The sequence below is a fragment of the Phaenicophaeus curvirostris genome, chromosome 2 (assembly GCF_032191515.1).
Source record: "Phaenicophaeus curvirostris isolate KB17595 chromosome 2, BPBGC_Pcur_1.0, whole genome shotgun sequence".
Lineage (NCBI taxonomy): Eukaryota > Metazoa > Chordata > Aves > Cuculiformes > Cuculidae > Phaenicophaeus > Phaenicophaeus curvirostris.
In genome coordinates, this window is record NC_091393.1 from 84,749,602 (window position 1) to 84,768,246 (window position 18,645).

At 42.1% G+C, this 18,645-nt stretch overlaps 1 protein-coding gene across 1 annotated transcript; it reads left to right on the forward strand.

The window, feature by feature from the left end:
* Positions 1–2,625: 2,625 nt before the first annotated feature.
* Positions 2,626–9,334, forward strand: SRP9 (signal recognition particle 9). Its single transcript, XM_069852682.1, has 3 exons — positions 2,626–2,759; positions 5,228–5,296; positions 7,401–9,334. Exons 1-3 carry the CDS (start codon positions 2,688–2,690, stop codon positions 7,509–7,511), a joined length of 252 nt encoding a protein of 83 aa, XP_069708783.1. The 5' UTR covers positions 2,626–2,687; the 3' UTR covers positions 7,512–9,334.
* The last annotated feature ends 9,311 nt before the right edge of the window (positions 9,335–18,645 follow it).

Genomic DNA, 18,645 nt, shown 5'->3' on the forward strand with positions numbered 1-18,645 from the left:
AGTAATTCCTACTCTAGCCAAAACCCAAGATAGTGCAGAAGCACTCGATTCAGGTTAGGTTTTGGTTTGGGGATAAGTGCTTTAGATTCTGTCAATACATCTATCATCTTTAATCAGAGGTTTTGATTAGCAGCCTCTCTGAAACACAACTTGGATTTCTGAAGGTGGGTTCTCAGACACAGCAGCACCTAAACTTTGTGAGCAGTTCTGGAAAGAAAAAAAAGTGGTTTAAGTCATTCTACTATTCATAGCCTGCACTCAGTAGTGCAAAACTCTTTAAAAGAATTAGACCACATAACACCCACTAGTCACAATTTATTGAATTCTGGCAGTCTAATCACTGCACACTTTTTCAGAGTTGATCCTCACAGTAACAATTATTTTTTGCTTTACTGACTCAGGGAAATTAATTCCAGTTTTTCTCCCCTTACATCCCATCCACCCTTTTATTTCTGTACTGTGTTTCTTCATTCTCTTTGCACCTATTGTGGTCAAAAATACCCTACAGCTAGTATTTCCCCATGTTGCTAGTGGAAACCTGCATAATTTCTGCCCTTAGATGCAGATCTGCCCTAAACTTCTCACTTTATTTGTTTGCCACATGTTGAGTTCTGCTCAGCTCAGTAAAATGAATTGAAGTTGTGAGTCACTATCAGGAGCTTCTGAGTTTTCAGTGAGTCCCCATGAAATACATACTAGAGGACTGCATTTTTGTGTGTTCGTAGCAATTGCAGCAGTTACACAAGCTGTGAAACACAGCCAGAGCTCAGCCCTGCTACTGGCTACTGCTTGTTGTGCAGCTAAGGGACAAAAATGACCAGTCGCTAAAGGAAGTGGGATTTAAAAATCTGACAGGAGAAATTTTGGAATTTTTTTTTCCCCCTCTCATTTCTCCTTTGACATGAACTTTACTTAGTGTTATGTAAATGTTTTACACACACATATATATTTGAAACACAGGATTCCCCAGGATCTTCTCTTCGAGACCTCTGGTCTCATTCAGAGAAGCCGTCGAGGTCCTCCCACATCTCTTTTTCATTCCGCATGGGAGACAACCTGGAGAAGAGGAGGCTGAGGGGAGACTTCATTGCTCCCTACAACTACCTAAAAGGCAGTTGCAGGGAGCTGGGTGTTGGTCTCTTTGCCCAGGTGAGAGGATGAGAGGAAATGGTGTCAAGTTGTGCCAGATGAAATTTACTTTGGACATTAGGAAAAATTTCACCACCGAAAGGGTTTTTAGGCACTGGCAGAGGCTGCCCAGGGAGGTGGTCGGATCTGGTTTAGTAGTAGTCGGGTACAGTTGGACTCGATGATCTCAAAGGTCTTTTCCAACCTAATGGGGAGACCTCGTTGCTCTCTACAACTACCTGAAAGGGGGTTGTAGAGAGGAGGGAGCTGGCCTCTTCTCCCGAGTGACAGGGGACAGGATGAGAGTGAACGGCCTCAAGCTCCACGAGGGGAGGTTTAGGCTGAACGTTAGGAAAAAATTTTCATGGAAAGGGTCATTGGGCACTGGAACAAGCTGCCCAGGGAGGTGGTTGAGTCACCTTCCCTGGAGGTGTTTAAGGGATGGGTGGACGAGGTGCTGAGGGACGTGGTTTAGTGTTTGATAGGAATGGTTGGACTTGATGATCCACAGAATCACAGAATCACAGAACAACCAGGTTGGAAGAGACCCACCGGATCATCGAGTCCAACCGTTCCCATCAAACACTAAACCATATCCCTCAGCACCTCGTCCACCCGTGCCTTAAACACCTCCAGGGAAGATGACTCAACCACCTCCCTGGGCAGCCTGTGCCAGTGCCCAATGACCCTTTCTGTAAAGAATTTTTTCCTAACGTCTAGCCTAAACCTCCCCTGGCGGAGCTTGAGGCCATTCCCTCTCATCCTGTCCCCTGTCACTTGGGAGAAGAGGCCAGCACCCTCCTCTCTACAACCTCCTTTCAGGTAGTTGTAGAGAGCAATGAGGTCTCCCCTCAGCCTCCTCTTCTCCAGGCTAAACAACCCCAGCTCTCTCAGCTGCTCCTCATAAGGCCTGTTCTCCAGCCCTTTCACCAGCTTTGTTGCTCTTCTCTGGACTCTCTCCAGAGCCTCAACATCCTTCTTGTGGTGAGGGGCCCAGAACTGAACACAGGATTCGAGGAGCGGTCTCACCAGTGCCGAGTACAGAGGGAGGATAACCTCCCTGGACCAAGTAATTAAAAACAATGGGTCTTTTCCAACCTAATGATTCTATGAACCTCCAGTTAACAAAGGGCTTTTCTGGTCCAAAACCGGGACCTTATTCGCTCCTAAAAGCCAGCCGAGGACACGCTGGGCTCCCACCAGCCTCTGCTGGCCAAGCCAGGCGGCGCCGGGTCTCGAACCGGCGGTCCCTGAGGGGCAGCGGCAGAGCCACCAACGGGCGCCGCCACCCCCGCGGCAGGCGGAGAGGCGCGTGCCGGCGTCCCGCCGCTCCTGGCGAGGGCGCTGTGGCGGCCGGGCCAGCGCCTCCGAGCCTCGCCCTTCGCCGGTGGGCGCCAATGGGAGGCGGTGGCTTGTCCGCGTCGGCCAATGAGAGGCGGCGGGTTATCCGCATCAGCCAATGGGAGGCGGTGTCTTGTCCGCGCCGGCCAATGGGAGGCGGCGGGCGGCGGTGATGCGGCGCGGCCGTGGCAGCCGAGCGGCGCGTTGCGTGTTCCGCCATGCCGCACTACCAGGCCTGGGAGGAGTTCACGCGCGCGGCCGAGAAGCTCTACCTCGCCGACCCCATGAAGGTGCGGGGGGCTCCCTGGGGGAGGCCCAGAGAGGGAACGAGGGACAGGGGAAGGTGGAGGGGAAGGGGAAGGGAGAGGAGAAGGAAGGGAAAGAGGCAAGGAGGTGGAGGGGCAAGGTGGAGGGGGGAAGAGGGAGGGGAAAGAGAAGGAGGAAGAGGGAAGGGGACGAGGGAATGGGGAGGGGGAAGGGGAAGGAGGAAGAGGGAAGGGGAAGAGGGAATGGGGAGGGGGAAAAGAAAAGGGATGGGGAAGGGAAAAGGGAGGGGGGAAAGAAGAAGGAAGGAAAGAGGAAGGGTTACACAGTGGTCTCACATCTTGCCTCCGTTTCCATGCAAGTTCTCCTTTAACACCCCAAAAACGTACCTGGAGAGGGGTGTTTTAGGTGCTGAGCCTGGAAGACCCAGCGTTGTTGGGTCTTCCTTGCAGTGTGTATGTTAGAAGCCAGGATTAAGTGTTATGCTCAGTGAATGGTTTATTTTATGAGTTTACAACATTAAGACTGTAGTGTTTGAATTTGCTATACTAAAAAGTTAGAAGAAAGCATTTGTTAACTCTTGCATTGGGTTGTTGCCTGCAGTGTCATTTCAGAATGGAAGGTGCTTGCTACCAAAAGAGTAGCTGCTGTAGGAATTAATTTCTTGCTGTATGACTGGTAAGCTTTTCAGGAGTATTATTTGTGCAAATGTTAAAAGTAATATGAGTCTTCACAAAAAAGGAAAAAAAAAGTGTTATTATTCAGCTAAATGCAGCACAAAAGTTACTGTGGAACTCGTATACTTGAGAGAACCTCTGTAAGAGAGGCCTAGTTTTCCTCACCAAAAATAGGCTATGCGGATGGGAAGCAGTGTTTAACATCTGTTTTTAATTAGCACAGGTGACCATTTCATATGCAATTGCCACGTATTTACTGATAATTGTCCTGTTTTACCACCTTCTACTCTGTAACATTCAGTTAAACAGAAGAGTTTGGGAAGGATGTCACTGCAGCCAGGAGTTGCAGTGAGCAATGAACTCATCTATTTACGAAGGAGTTATATAGCCCCTAGGGTCACAACAGGAGTATCCTCCCTTTAATTTACCAGAGGACTAACCTTAGGAGCTCTTGTACATAACTGGGATTGTCAACAAACTGAAGGAAGAACAGGAATTGTGGATGGTAGGTGTGCATTCCTCATGGGCTGGTGGGCTAGGAGGTAAGTGGTCTTGCCTTTTGCAGGAGCAAGTTCTCTATCTAATTAATCCCTGTGGATTAATAATCCCTGCTCCTTGTGGCAGCCTCTCTTGCACTTTTGGGCCTGCTCAGTTAAGAGGCGAACTGCTGCACAGCTGTCGTGGTGTGAAGGTGACGGTTTGTTAAACTAGAAGGATAAATCTGTCATGAGATCCATCTTGGAGCAGGAATTTGAAAATATGTTTTGTAGTCAAGGAGGTTGTTGACCATTAGCACACGTCATTCCATACAACAAAGACCTGTTTATAGTACGAGTTCAGAATGTTCTCAAAAAGATGCCTTGCTTTGTTTCTGGTTACTGATGCTAGCTGAGGCTGGAAACAATAGATACAAAGTCTCTACGGCCAGTTCCATGTTTAGGAGGAAGCATTTAATGCTCAGTCAGTTGCTGAGAATATTGACTTTTATCACTGTGGCTTTGAAAACATTGGTGATTTGAGAGTTGATAGGGACTCTGGAGAGGTTGAAGCTCAGGTCAGGTGGCTACAGTACTAACTGTTCTATTGAGGAGTTGAATGCTTGCTTTCAGACTTCAAATTTAGCCTTACTAAGTCTTGAAAGCAATTTAATTTGAAGAAACTCTCTGCAGTCCTCTAATTTTAACTATTCTAGAAGTTTTATTCTTTGTGTCTTCCCTTTTCTCTTGCAAAACCATCAGAACACTTCAACTTTGTCTGCAAACTGCAGTGCAGCAATTGAAATAACTGTAGTAGCTGGAAATAGGACTTAATGTAATAGTTTGGATACTGTAGAAGAAAAAGTAGTAGTGTTGAGCTTATCCCACTCAGTCTCTTTCAGGTCTTCATATAGAACTGTGTTTTTAAGTGTTTCACGTTTGTACACACAAGCTTCCAGTTAGTTTTTCTGAAGTGTGATATAGTGCAAGGAGGTGTCTGGTATTGGCGTGGTTGTGGTTTATCTTACCTGTTGCTGATGTCTTTGTAACTGCCATTGCTCTACTGGCAGTGGTTTTGAACATGCTCAGTGTTAAGCTTCCTGATGCTACTGTAGTACCAGTTTAACACGTTAGGCAGGGAAATGTGATGGTTCAACTTCCAGACCATGCTAGGTGTAGGATTATTTGCCACCAGAGCTGAGGACCACCACAGAGCTGGTGAATATGTGAAGCACTACGTAATTTTAATTAAAGGTATTTGGAATTTAGGCAAATTTCCTTCAGAATGTTCTGAGAATTGTTAGTTACAGATGTAAATTCTTAAAATGTTTGTCATTGCAGGTGCGGGTTGTTCTCAAATATCGACACTGTGATGGGAATCTCTGCATCAAAGTAACGGATGATGTAGCTGTAAGTAGAACCCTTTCAGAACTTATACCTCTCACAGACTTGCACTTTGCTCTCAGTCAACTTGGGAGCTTTTAGCCATTGCCTCAAAAGTGCCTGACAGTTTTCTAAAACCTAGTGCTCAGCCTTCCCTAGTTCCTGTGTCTGTGACTGACACTGACCCATGGTTCATCTCTACACAGTCTGGAAAAAGTTCTAACACTTCAGTGTTCTTTGTGGGTGTCAACATAATTACTTGAGGATTCTATGAAAACAAAGAGAACGAGTACTACGAAAATCTTGGACTCTCTCTAAAAATGCTTCATTGAATGTCACTGGTAGCTTCTGCTGAAGCATTTCAGGACCGTCTGCAAATGTGCTTACTCATGTGAGTGTGGTCCTTTTCATTTTCTCAGAGTGGTAACAACTTCCAGCTGTAGGTTAAACTTTTTGATTGTGAGACAGTGGAGTGATTGTGAGACTCAACAGCAAGATTCAATTGCAGGTCAGAGATCCCATTTTCTGAAATGCTGTTAGCCTGTCAGTTTTGTGTTCAGTAAAAATGGTAAAACACACACAACTTGAACTCTGCAGCGTCCTTCCAAGAGGTGCCTTATGAGCAGATGGAGCAGCTGTGCTTGCTGGTTGCCCTTGCTCTAAATAGTCTGGAAGGATGCTTGGAAATGTAAAGAATTCAGGGTGCAAGATGGTGGGCAGCAGGTAAAAATGAGTCAGCAGGCATCAGCATACGCGTGCTGATGTGCATGCCAGAAACAGGTTTTTGATGCTGGAGATGTTATAGAATCATAGAATGGTTTGGATTGGAAGGGACCTTAAAGATCATCCAATTCTAACCACCCTACCACGGAGTCAAATGGTTCTTCTGCGGTCCAGAGTAAGCAACAGTAGTCTGCCCTTCTCTTATCTTCAGGCATGGAAAAAAACAGATTTCTTTCCAGGAAATGTAGTCTAGTATTGCTGTTTCCATACCTGGAAGAGATGCGAAACTTAAGTAAAGACATTTCTTGATAGGATAGTAGAGCTTAATGTGTGTGGGACCAGCACTGGTCATAGGGGGAAGTAGAGGGCAATTTATTTAAATCTTTCATAGGGGAAGCTGGAGTTGGGTGATTCATGAATGTGAAGTGTTTTCAGTTATAGGCCTTCTTACCAGCTTCCAGTCATGGAAAGCTGTTATACCAGTGGAGGACGGGAGGGCAGAGGATTGGTTTCATTTTGGTTTTTTGGAGTTGGGTCGTCTTGTCTTTTTTCAAAGGCAGGAAGAGAAGTTTTCCTTGAAACTCAATGTGTAGAACTAATATAGCAGAAGTAAAAGAACTGTTTGCTACTGTTTGTCTCTGAATTAAAATATGAATTTAATGCTGGCAAAAGTTGCTGTGTCGACAGCCCTGAAGAATGGAGCATTCTGCTGGGTTTTTTTCATTGTTAAATTAGCCTGGGCAGCCATACTTGTGCTGTACAGGTGTAAGGAATTACATATGCAAAGAAACCCAAACCTAAGTGGTCTTTCTATAAGTCACTGACATATTACTCTTACTCCTTTTGCATATACAGGCTTGTCACATGGAGTTCCTTTTTATCTTAATCAGATGCTATGTTCCTGACTTAGGATAGTCTTAGAAACAGATGTTGCTTGGGGGAGGGAATCCCCTTCAGTGGGAAGTACTGATTTTATTATGTCACTGGCAGGATGACATCAAGGACTGAAAGGCAAACCAAACTTACTTTCAGAATATAGAGAATAGGAAATTCAGTTTTAAAATCTGGCTTTCTTTTTAGACAACACAAACAGAAATGTCCTTTAAAGACAGCTTTAAACCCCAAGTTTTAGCAGCTTTTCTGAGGGAGAAGAAACTAGGATAAGACATTAGCTTTCCTATTTTCAAAATGGAAGGCATGCAGGGAAATTTAAGTGTAAACACAGATGTGTGTGTATTTTGCATCAAGGTAGATATATGTTGGTGCTGCCTCATGGTAACTTCATGCCACAAATAAACATTTAAGTACTTGCTTTGTTTTGTCTGTTCCAAGCACAAATTTGTTGCAACTATAAGCAGGTTAAAACCAGTTCAAGTGAAATCTGATATTAAGCAACTTTCTTTTACAGTGTTTGCTGTATAGAACAGACCAGGCACAAGATGTAAAGAAGATCGAGAAATTCCACAGTCAGCTAATGCGACTCATGGTATCCCGCAGTGCTGCCATGGAAACAGACTGAATCGCTGAAAGTAAAATGGGTGCTCCAGTCATATATCACTGGAAGAAAATATTTCTTGGATTTGAACGAATACTGGGGCAGGAGATGCTTTTATGTACTGAAGTGGACTGATGACAAGTCTGAAGCATTTTCCTGCTCCAGACTCGGCTTTGGAAAACTAGGAAAATAAATGCTTTCAATTGAAAGCTTATATTTCTTTTTGGGAATTGAACAAGAAACTATTCTTCTGTATTGGGTATGCTAAAAAGACAAGGAAATATTTTAAATCTACTACTGTAGTTTGAATTTGGTGGGCCACAAGCATATTTCTGGAAAGTTACTATAAAATTTCATATAGATCTAATTGTGTTCGTACCTAATGCAGGTATATTCTCACAGTGAGAAGGTTTATTAACCTGACTGATACTGTGGCATGATGACTGGATCTTATAAGTATTTACATAAGCAATATATATCAGTGGAGTTTAGAAGAATGGATGTTTTCAGAACTTAAATGTTTAAATTGCCAATATGTATTAGCACTGTCACTAGCAAGGTTTTAGCTTTTAGTGTTGATCTTGGTCATAAGCTGTGCAACATGATCTGTGCTGCAGTTTGTAGAACTGTTATATCAGCTAAATAATTAAACTTCTGTATTTTTAAAATTGAAGTAAAACTTTTCTTGAATATTGCTAGAGATCAGTAAGAAACTGAATTTCTTTTCTACTTATGCAAATACTGTTATTATAAAGTAGTCCATACTGGAACTATTTTATACTAGGCAGGGAGACCTTTTCCTGTCTTTGCTTTGGGCAAGGTTGAAGTATATCAGAAAGACAAATTCTAGAAGCTCTTGCCTATTATGCTGATAGGAAAAAATGCAACCAAACAGTATCCAGATTTCTTATTCTAGCAGCTTGCTAACTGTGCATTTTCAAATGTTACATGTGGCGCATGGATGTCAGCCAACTGAATAAATGAATGAAAACCAGCTTAATAAATACTTAAATAACACAGTTAAATATAGACCAATGTTCCTATGGCTCAGACTTGTTTCTCATTGTTACCTCTGGTAGAGTGATGGAAACCTCGATTGTCTTTTGCAAAGGCTTTTTACTTGAAAACCCAGTAGCTGAAATTGGTACTTGCTTTGACTAGATCTCGCATACTTAAAACTAGATGAATATTTTAATGTGATTATGCTATTGCTGTAACTAGGTTTTTCCAGGGCTAATGTTTTTGGGTTAAAGCAAGCCACAAAAATAAAGCAGAGCCATACAGATACAAGTGGTGTTTGTATATAACAAAACAATATGCTTAAATAGTTACTTGCTGTCACTTAAGTAAAAACAATTGAGCTATCTAGAAGCAATGGATTTCCCACTGTTGCCAAGGGCTCAGAAAAAAAAACCAGTCTTGAATATTGCACTGGAGTACCCTTTCAGCTGAACATACAATGTTGGATATTGTTGGAAATCTCCAGTGGCTACTCAAATTCTACTCTACAGGAGTGACTGATACCATTTTTCTGTTGAATTTTGGAATACAAACAAATTCAGAGAGAAGGTTAATAATTTTAACTATAAACAAAGTTTATATATTGTAATGCTGAAATTTTTCCTTGATGTTCCTTATTATTATTTGCAATATAGTATATTAAGTAGTTAAACCATTTTTGTCTAAGACACTGTTCTACAGTATGAATGATTGCTACACAAAGTCATACAAGCAGAGAGTTAAGCTGTTAAATCAGCAGATTAAAAGGCTGCAGCTATTTTCATGTAATTTTAGGGCATCTCTTATAAATCGGTTTGGCATGTAGATGTCTTCTGTGAGCTGAGGTACAAGAAGTCTTCAGTGGTATTTGCTTGTGCATGGAGGAGAAAAGGAGAGAGAAGAATGCAGGCAGACTTGGCATACCAAGTGGCTTAAGCTATATACTATATACATATTAAGCTATATACATATTAGAGTAGCCTTTTTCAAGGAAAAGAGGCAGGGAAATGGATTTCTAGTTTTCTAAATTCAGAAATTATTTCTGTAAAGCTATAAGGCAATATCAGTGCTCCTTTTGTGAGAGCATGTGTTGTAACACTTGTTCTCTGTATACTCGCAGAAAAGCTATGGTGGTTCTGTGCAGTCATAATACATGAGAATACTCATAAAGCTACTGCTTGAGAAAATAAAAAGCCTCTGGAAACTTCTTCAGAAAGAGACAGATCCTTTTTGACTTTGTATTAGAATTGTCAGCAACTTCAATACTGCATTCTTGGGGTGGTAGATAAGCTGTGAACTCAAAGCTCTACGTATTGTTGCTTATACTCTTGTTCAGAGTGTGCATGTGTGCATATGTACACTGATCTCTTTCCTAATGAGATTTTGAGGAGTTAGTTCATATTGCCAGCTGCTTGAATATGTCCAGTGGTGCATGATGACAAAACAGCTTCATGTGGCTGCTGCACTGAGGGGTGACTGAATGCCTTGCATGTGAAGCACTGAATTTGGCAGCCCAGCATGTCTGATTGCCAGCCAGGAGTTCGTGCCAATTCCAGGCTGCAAACTGGGCAGCTCAGTTGCTGATAGACAACATGTGCAGTTATGGGCAGGTAACATTCTTTGCAGGAGAAGTGGAATGGTTTAAAAAAAAAAAAAATGTTTGCCCTTGCTATAACTAATTTTGTTTCTACACGTTAGTTACCTTCAGTAATTGCTCTGTTCAGTGAGATTAGTTTAATAAAGAATCTGTGTCTTGTTATTGTACAAAGAAATTGGATTAGTTTACCCGTGGAATTTAATTTGGTTTTCCAGAGTTCTTCCTGGATTCTCAAAACGTTTTGATTTAACTTTTTCCTTTGTGCACAGCACTTAAGCTGACTTTGTCTGAATTTATATGGAACTGCATTTCTTCTGTTTTCCTTTAGGGTTTTTAATCCCAAACTGCTCTGTAGTCCATTCTGTTAAGTGTATTCTGGATTACAGGAAGATCCTTAAAATATCTGTAAGAGTGTGAACTTTGCTTTCAGGCCTTTGTTTTAGAGAACCTTATGAAGGATGCCTTTGTTTTCACCAAAGTCCTGACCTAACACTTTTAAGAGTGTATATATAGTGTATTTATTCTGGAAAATTGTATGCTTTGATGCCCAAGTCTGTCAAAAGCCAAGCAAGTGCTTTTAAAGATGTTTTAGCTTGTCAAAATAATTATATTTCATCTCAGTAAGTTCCTTCCCATAGTATAAAAGTGGATAATATTAAATAGTTTCTTGTAATAAATGTGAAGAAACCCTAGGTTCTGCCAGATGCGCTCAATAAGACTTAGATGATCACTTATTACCATAGGTTGATGTTAAACAGTTTCTTCATCTGGAAGCTGCATTAGCCCTCTTGCTGTAGGCAGAACAAATCTTGCTTTGTTCATCTGAAGTACAGACGGTAGCACACTTGTCCCCCAATACACCTCTGCTTTTCACTTCTGTTCCTGGCTTAGGGGAAGATAAAACTGCAGCACAGAAGTGATACTGTAACCACATTTCAAATTAAGGTTGAGATCTAAAGTGGAAAAATGAACATAGAGCAAATAGGTGGGGGGTTTTCTGTGTAACTGATTCCCGTCTAGACTGCAGATTCTGCACAAGTCTGATGCCCTTGGTCTATGAGTATTAGTGGGTGACATCAGGGAGTAGGAGCTTAGCTGAAAACAATATTATTCTTTGTACAATGCTTTGTGCTGAGGTAATTTTTAAATCTCATTGACTGAAACAAAGCTAGTTCGGTCGAGCACACCTAAGGAGTCTTCTTGTGAAGACCTGTTAAGAGAGTTATCTGCTAACTTTATTTTAAGGAAACTAGTCAACGAAGAGGTACATCTAGGTTTTGCTTAAGTTAATAGTGATTTGCTTTTCAAGACGTGGAGTATCTTCTGATACCACTTTAAAGGTAGATGCTGCTTGACTCAAGGTAGCAACTATTTGTTCATAAATGTTTTATCTTTTACAAAGGCTTTGAGAGTTCAAGGACTGGTATTTAAAGGCAAGAGTTGAATTGCCTGTGTTGCTGGAGATGACAAAAACATGCCTTTCATCTCTTACTACTTTCATAGTAAGTAGAGTCTTTAGACTGACTTCCAGATAAACCTCATGAATTTTATGCTAGGCTGACTTTTCTTATTTGAATTACTACACACTGAAGACCTATGTGGGCTTTTTATTCTGTAGAAATGTTGGTTTTGGGATGAGAATGATGCAACAGTATTTTAGAAGCAGATTAGTTACTTGGCAGAATACAAAGCATGGTAGTTTCCTAACCTGTGCTTGTTATGGAAGTTTTGTAGGTCCTGTAACTGTTAGAACTGACTAAATGGTTGCAGGAGAATGTGGGCCTAAACTGGACAAAATAAAACAAGTCTGTGGGAACTGAGCCAATAAAAACATGGTCACAGTGGGACAGCAGAGTTAACTGCCTTCATGCAAGTACAGGCCCTGTTGTTGAACATAATCTTTGTTTCTGGTGAAGGTATTTGCTTATTTTATTATGCTGTGCCAAAGTTAGTTTATAGGTGTGTGTGTACTTGGAGTCCTGTAATGGCAATGCAAATACTTTGCCATTCTAAAAACATCTTAAGTCACGAGTGACTGTGGTGGTTGACCCTGGCTGGATGCCAGGTGCCCACCAAAGCCGCTTTAACACTCCCCCCTCAGCTAGATGGAGGAGAGAAAATAGAACGAAAGTCTCATGGGTTGAGTTAAGGACAGGGAGAGATCACTTGGCAGTTACTGTCATGGGCAAAACAAACTCGACTTGGGGAAAATTTAATTTATTGCCAATCAAATCAGAGTAAGGTAACAAGAAATTAAAAATAATCTTAAAACATCCCCCTCAACCCCATCCTTCTTCCCAGGCTCAACTTCGCTTCTAATTTTCTCTAGCTCTTCCCCCTGTGTGGCACAGTGGGGCAGGGAATGGGTGTTGCGGTCAGTTTATCATATGTTTTCTCTGCTGCTCCTCCCTCTTCAGGGGGGAGGACTCCTCACACTCTACCCCTGTGCCAGTGTGGGGTCCCTCCCGTGGAAGACAGTTCTCCATGATCTTCTTACATGTAAGTCCTTCCAAATGCCGCAGTTCTTCACAAACTGCTCCATCGTCAGAGTCCTTTCCACAGAGTCACAAGTCCAGCAAACTTACTCCATCATGGGCTTCTCTCTCTTGATGGGTCCACAGGTCCTACCAGGGCCTGCTCTAGCACGGGCTTCCCAGAGCACATTTACCTGCTCTGGTGTGGGGTCTTGCAGGCGGATATCTACTCCACCATTAACCACCACGAGCTGCAAGGGAATCTCTGTTCTGGTGCCTCAAGCACCTTCTCCCCCTCCTCCTTCACTGACCTTGGTGTCTGCACACTTGTTCTCTCACGTATTCTCACTCCTCTCTGGCTGAAATTGCTGCTGCACAGGGGTTTTTTTTCCCTCCTTTCTTAAATATGTTATCAGTGAGGCACTACCACTATTGCAGATCGGCTCAGCCTTGGCCAAAGCGGGTCGTCCTTGCAGCCAGCTGGCATTGGTTTTATCAGACACAGGAAGCTTCTCACAGAAGCCACCCCTGTAGCCTCTCCACTACCAAAACCTGCCCACACAAACCTGATACAGTGCCAAGTCTGTGTGCTCTTGAAAATGCCCAGTGTTCTAACAAGACCCAGTGTACTCAGCCTATTCGTACTCCCCATGCAGATGGTTCCTAGGTGTTGGGAATGTTGATGCTGTAAAACTAAGGGTATAGTGTTTCTCTTAAAATCTAATGCTGATATTTATGAAAGTGCTTTCTATTTAAATCAAGACCAGCTCTGAGGGTATTTTGCTTTGTCTTTGTAGCAAGCTTTAATTTTGTGCTCACATTCTTCTGTCCCCTTTTTTTGTGGTGATTCTTAGTCATTTTGTTAAAATGTAAAATATCAGCCATAACAAGATGTCTGGGAGACGTAATTTTTTTTTTATTTCCATTGAAGCAGTATTTGCATGCTGTGTTCATGTCTTGTCTAGAAGAAGTGGTATCTGTTCATAAAAGGACTGATCTGCATTGTTCTGCTTCTACAGAGCAGAATCTTCAGCGTGTGTTTAGTGCAAGATTGCAAAGACTGGTTTCTTGGAGAGGGGGTTGAGTTTTCTGGACACTGACTGAATGGCTTTGCTGGCTGGTAGTGAGCAAATGAGAATTTGCTCTTTGCGTTGGCTAGCAAAAATACCTATTTTAACTGGATTGCTCATGCATGTAAATACAGCCATCTATAATACAGCTCTGCTATCATTATGTGGCTAAAAGATGAAAGGCTGGCCTCAGGGCACTGACAAATGAGGTCTGGCAAACTGTGTGTGTGACTCCCGATGTTACCTCCCGAAGGCATCTGCTTCTTTAAGGAGTCAGCAGGCAGGAAGATGAACTAATGCCTCAGACATGTCTGTGTGAAAGTCAGTGTCTTAGTTTAAATTGCCGTGAAAAGATACCTTTTAAATTTGGGGGCAGGAGGGAAACTGACCTTTTTAGTGAGTGATTAATGGCTGGGGTTTTTTTTTAATTTAATCTTTTTTAAATGCATTTGCTGTGGCAGTTCTACTCTATGGCTGAGGACAGTAACCACAGAACGAAATAAGATTCACCAGGAATTGTTCCTTTGTGCCCAGAGGCAAACCTGCTCTTTGTTGGTCACACAGCAGGCCCACATAATGTGTGACTATATTTAAATGTGCAAAAAAACAACCATGTTTTTAACAGATCAAACAGCTGCTTTGTGAATAGCTTCTTAACCACTGCAGCAATATTCCCTGTTGATCATCTAATAAATGTGCAAAGATGCGGATTCCACACCAGCCTTAGTGAATCTAACAGCTGGCTGCCGATCCCTGTTGCCTCTCTTGCACCAGTTTTTGGTGCAGTGGTTCAGAGCCTCAGCTGAACCATTTCAATTTACCAGTGCATCAGAAACCTCCTAAACATTCTAGAAAACTGCTGGGTTGGTATTCTGCCTAGTTAGTGTGCTGAGATGGCTTCACAGAAGGTCAAATGCGTGCCACAAGGGATGAAATGGAGGGGCTGAGAGCTCCCAGGAGAGGTGAAAAGAATGACGGGAGCAAAACAGCCAGCAGTTAGATTGGCTTAGGCTGCCACAGAATCACAACCTAAATACTTTGTAATTTCCCTGACTTGCTTGTGAGAACCTCATATGTGTCCCATTAAATGCCATACTCTATTTTCCTAAAATATAGCTATGTCTGAAACTGTTTCCATATCATTCTAGTTCATACGGATGATATGGAAAGTAGGGAACCGAAGACTGAAGCTGATATTCTCCCTACAGACCTACAACGCTCTGGTAGCTTTTCAACTGGGGTAACCAAAACTGAACACATGATACACAATGAATATTATTTCATGGATTTATAAAACTGTGTTGGAATTCTTAACATTCTTAAAGTGCCGATGTTGAGGTGAGGGTTTAAGAAGGGATCAGCATGTTGAGAGGCATATGTGACTGCAGTAGTAACTGTTCAGTGTGCTCCAAACCAATAAATTCTTACGGTGCCTCCAGAACACATGCAGGTATCCAACCCTTGAAACACCTACTGTACATGATTTCACTGGTGGTAAGAATGGATTATTTTCATTTCACGATCAGAATGTTTTCCTTCCTCATTCTTTTTACTTCTGTATTAATCTTCCTTCTTTTCTGACTCTTCATTCCTTCCTTTTTTTTTTTTTCATTTGTTTTACACTTGTTTTCTCTTTAGATCTGTAGGATGTGTTTCTCTCTTTTCCTTCTATATAATTGATCATGGTGGCTTTTTGGTTGGCTTGAGGGAAGAGTTGAATCTTCTGCTTGTGGGTATAATTGATAATTTTGTTCTCAAATCTGAGTTTCAGTAGAGGGAGATTCTGCATGGTCAGACTTGCAAAGAGTAAATGTGTAGATGTGAGAGAAGCATTAATAATAAACTGCATGACCAACTTCCTTATCCAATAATAGTGTAAGAAAATATCTTTCTTGGATATGAAAAAGAGCACTAAGGCTTTAGCAAATGAGAAAATCCTTCAGCTCAAACTGTTTTGAGTACCCGCTTAGACTGCTGTAATTCATTTGCTTTCCCGTAATGCAAATTGCATACTACTTGCCACTATTTTATTTGGCTGATGACTGCCTGCCAATCTACAACTCATAATGATTAGATATTAGCAATTCTCTATAATAATTTGTTACCAATATATGTCTTTAAAAAAAAATAGATCCCTTGTATTGTAAAATAAAAAATCTCTCTCCAACCACATCTGTTGGTGGTGGTTTCTCTGTGCTTATATGATTCTTTCAGAACTCTGTGCAGTTTCCTTCATACCAGTAGTGCTGTGTCTATTACAGCCCTATCCTCCCTCTAATTTCTATTTGCTGTAACAAACACCAGCTGGTTTAAAGTAGATACAATGCTGCATAATGCTTCTCAACCCTAGCTTGAGACTATAAAGCAAAGCTAACTTTAAGGAATGCCAGACTACAGAGTTGCTCATGTTTTCAGTTTCACTTGTTTGTTCACCTTAGTGGTATTTGAATCTCTATTTTCCTCTGCTGGGCTGTGGGAGTTGTACAAATTTCACAATAAACAGCCAAAACAGTTCCAGTTAGGAGGAATGCATGTAAAGAACTAAACCAAATACAATCTTCTTCGGTTCTCTGTATGTTTTGAGTTAGCTGCTTTGCTCATTCCTGTTTGCTGCTGCCTCTGCCATAGGGCCTAAAAGTCCTGCTTATGAACTAAAAGCATTGTATGCTTAGTATAGCACAGAGAAAAAATAATATTTAATGAATTAGCATTTTAAGAGGATAAACACCCACAGGAAGACATATACATAAGTGATATCTCCACAGTAGGAACTCTGAACTACCCTTTACTTCATGAAAGGAAGAACTGGAAGGCACTGGAAGGAGGTGACAGGGTGTCTTCCTGGATGACTGAAGACACCTGTTTTAAGAGCATGAGACAGCCTGGATAAAGTATGAAACTACTTTAACAAGTTATACAGGCTAGACTTACTGGCTACCTAGAGATTGGAGCTGGCATTTTTAAAACAAAGAGGGTAGAAGACATGCAGTTTTTCAATAACTAAAGTAGTCTAATACAGTATCTACATGGTAGCTGTAATAAAGCGTTATAACTGTTGGACATAATACAGTTGCATTTTTATCTATCATCCTATAAAAGTTATATGTTACTATGAGATTCAACACAGTCTTATTTATATGTTTGTGACATTCCTGCAGTCCTACAGAAGAAAGATTGGTTGCTACTAACACTTTTGGCACCTCAAGAAGTGGAGCTGTTGGTGGAGATAGATGCCCCAGAAGGGGCAGAATTCTTGGCCAGCATTGCATATTCTGTGTGGAAGAAGAAAACAACAACAAAAAAATAAGCCTAATTTATGGAACAGTTTAGGCGTATGTTTCTTAAACAGATTACTTCTTAAATTTAGCTACTATGTGTAAATGAGTATGAGAACTGCACCAGCTACTCCTTGGGCAAAGGATTGCTTCAGTAGGTTGGGATCGTTGCGTAGAAGAGGTTGAAAGATGTGAAAGAAAACTGTGCCTGTGATCATAATTCTGTCTGTTAAGACTTCTTTTCAGTGATCAAAGTCAAGAGTTAAGATGGTGTGGAGGTGTTGGAAAAAATAAGATTGGAGCTTGAGAGTGAAGCAATAGGTGAAAACAGAGTCTGAATGAAAAGACCTCAAAGAGCCAATAAAGAATTTAAGTTGTTTCTTATAGAATCATAGAACCATTAAGGTTGGAAAAGACTTCTAGGATCATCCAGTCTAGCCATCAGCCCAACACTATTGTGCCTACTAAACCGTATTCCAACGTGCTACTTCTACATGCTTTTTTAACTCCTCCAGGGTCAACCACTTCACTAGGCAGCCTGTTCCAGTGCTTCACTGGTCTTTTGGTAAAGAATTATTTTTTTTTTAATATCCAACCAAAACCTCCCCTGGCACAACTTGAGGCTGTTCCCTCTCATCCTATTGCTTGTCACTTGGGAGAAGAGACCAACTTCTTTCAGGTAGTCATAGACAGGGATAAGTTCTCCTCTCAGTCTGCTCTTCCCCAGGCTAAACGACGCCAGTTCCCTTAACTGCTCCTCGTAAGAGTTATGTTCTTGATGAGATTTGTTACTACAGCTGGCCCTTGTGAGGCTCGCCCCTCCAGGTTTGGGAGATAGGCCTTGGGGAGTACAGGTCCAGGGAAAGAGCACTGATGTTGCACTTGTCCTCAGCGTGTTCCTGCTGATAAGTGGCAGATTTTAAGTTAATATGTCTCATAGTGATATGTGTCTTGAAAAATGTTTTCTTTCCCAAAGGGGGACCGATGAATGGCAAATGTTTGAATTTGTATCTTGATCTATAACAATTGTCTAAGCTTGTATATCCCATAGTGATACGTGTTTGGAAGGATGTTTATCTAAAGGTGGGCCAGCTGTGAAAGGAACAGGCATCCCAGGCATCCTGCAAGATAAGATAAGGAAGCCTGAAATCCACACTACCACACCAGTGGAAAAGGACTGTTTTTCCCAAAATTTGGACTGCACCCCCCTTCATCTTTGGGCCTCAAGAGGTGGTCCTCAGACCACCCAATGGATTGTCTGCGCATATAAACATGATGTGGAGATATGTTAATGACTCTTTGGAATACCTTTTTTTGGAGGTGGGGTGATGAAAAATGCGTAGAATCACCAGGTTGGAAGAGACCCACCGGATCATCAAGTCCAACCATTCGTATCATGCCCCTCAGCACCTCGTCCACCCGTCCCTTAAACACCTCCAGGGAAGGTGACTCAATCACCTCCCTGGGCAGCCTCTGCCAGTGCCCAATGACCCATTCCGTGAAAAATTTTTTCCTAATGTTCAGCCTAAACCTCCCCTGGCGGAGCTTGAGGCCATTCCCTCTCATCCTGTCCCCTGTCACTTGGGAGAAGAGGCCGGCTCCCTCCTCTCTACAACCTCCTTTCAGGTAGTTGTAGAGGGCAATGAGGTCTCCCCTCAGCCTCCTCTTCTCCAGGCTAAACAACCCCAGCTCTCTCAGCCATTCCTCATAAGGCCTGTTCTCCAGCCCCTTCACCAGCTTCGT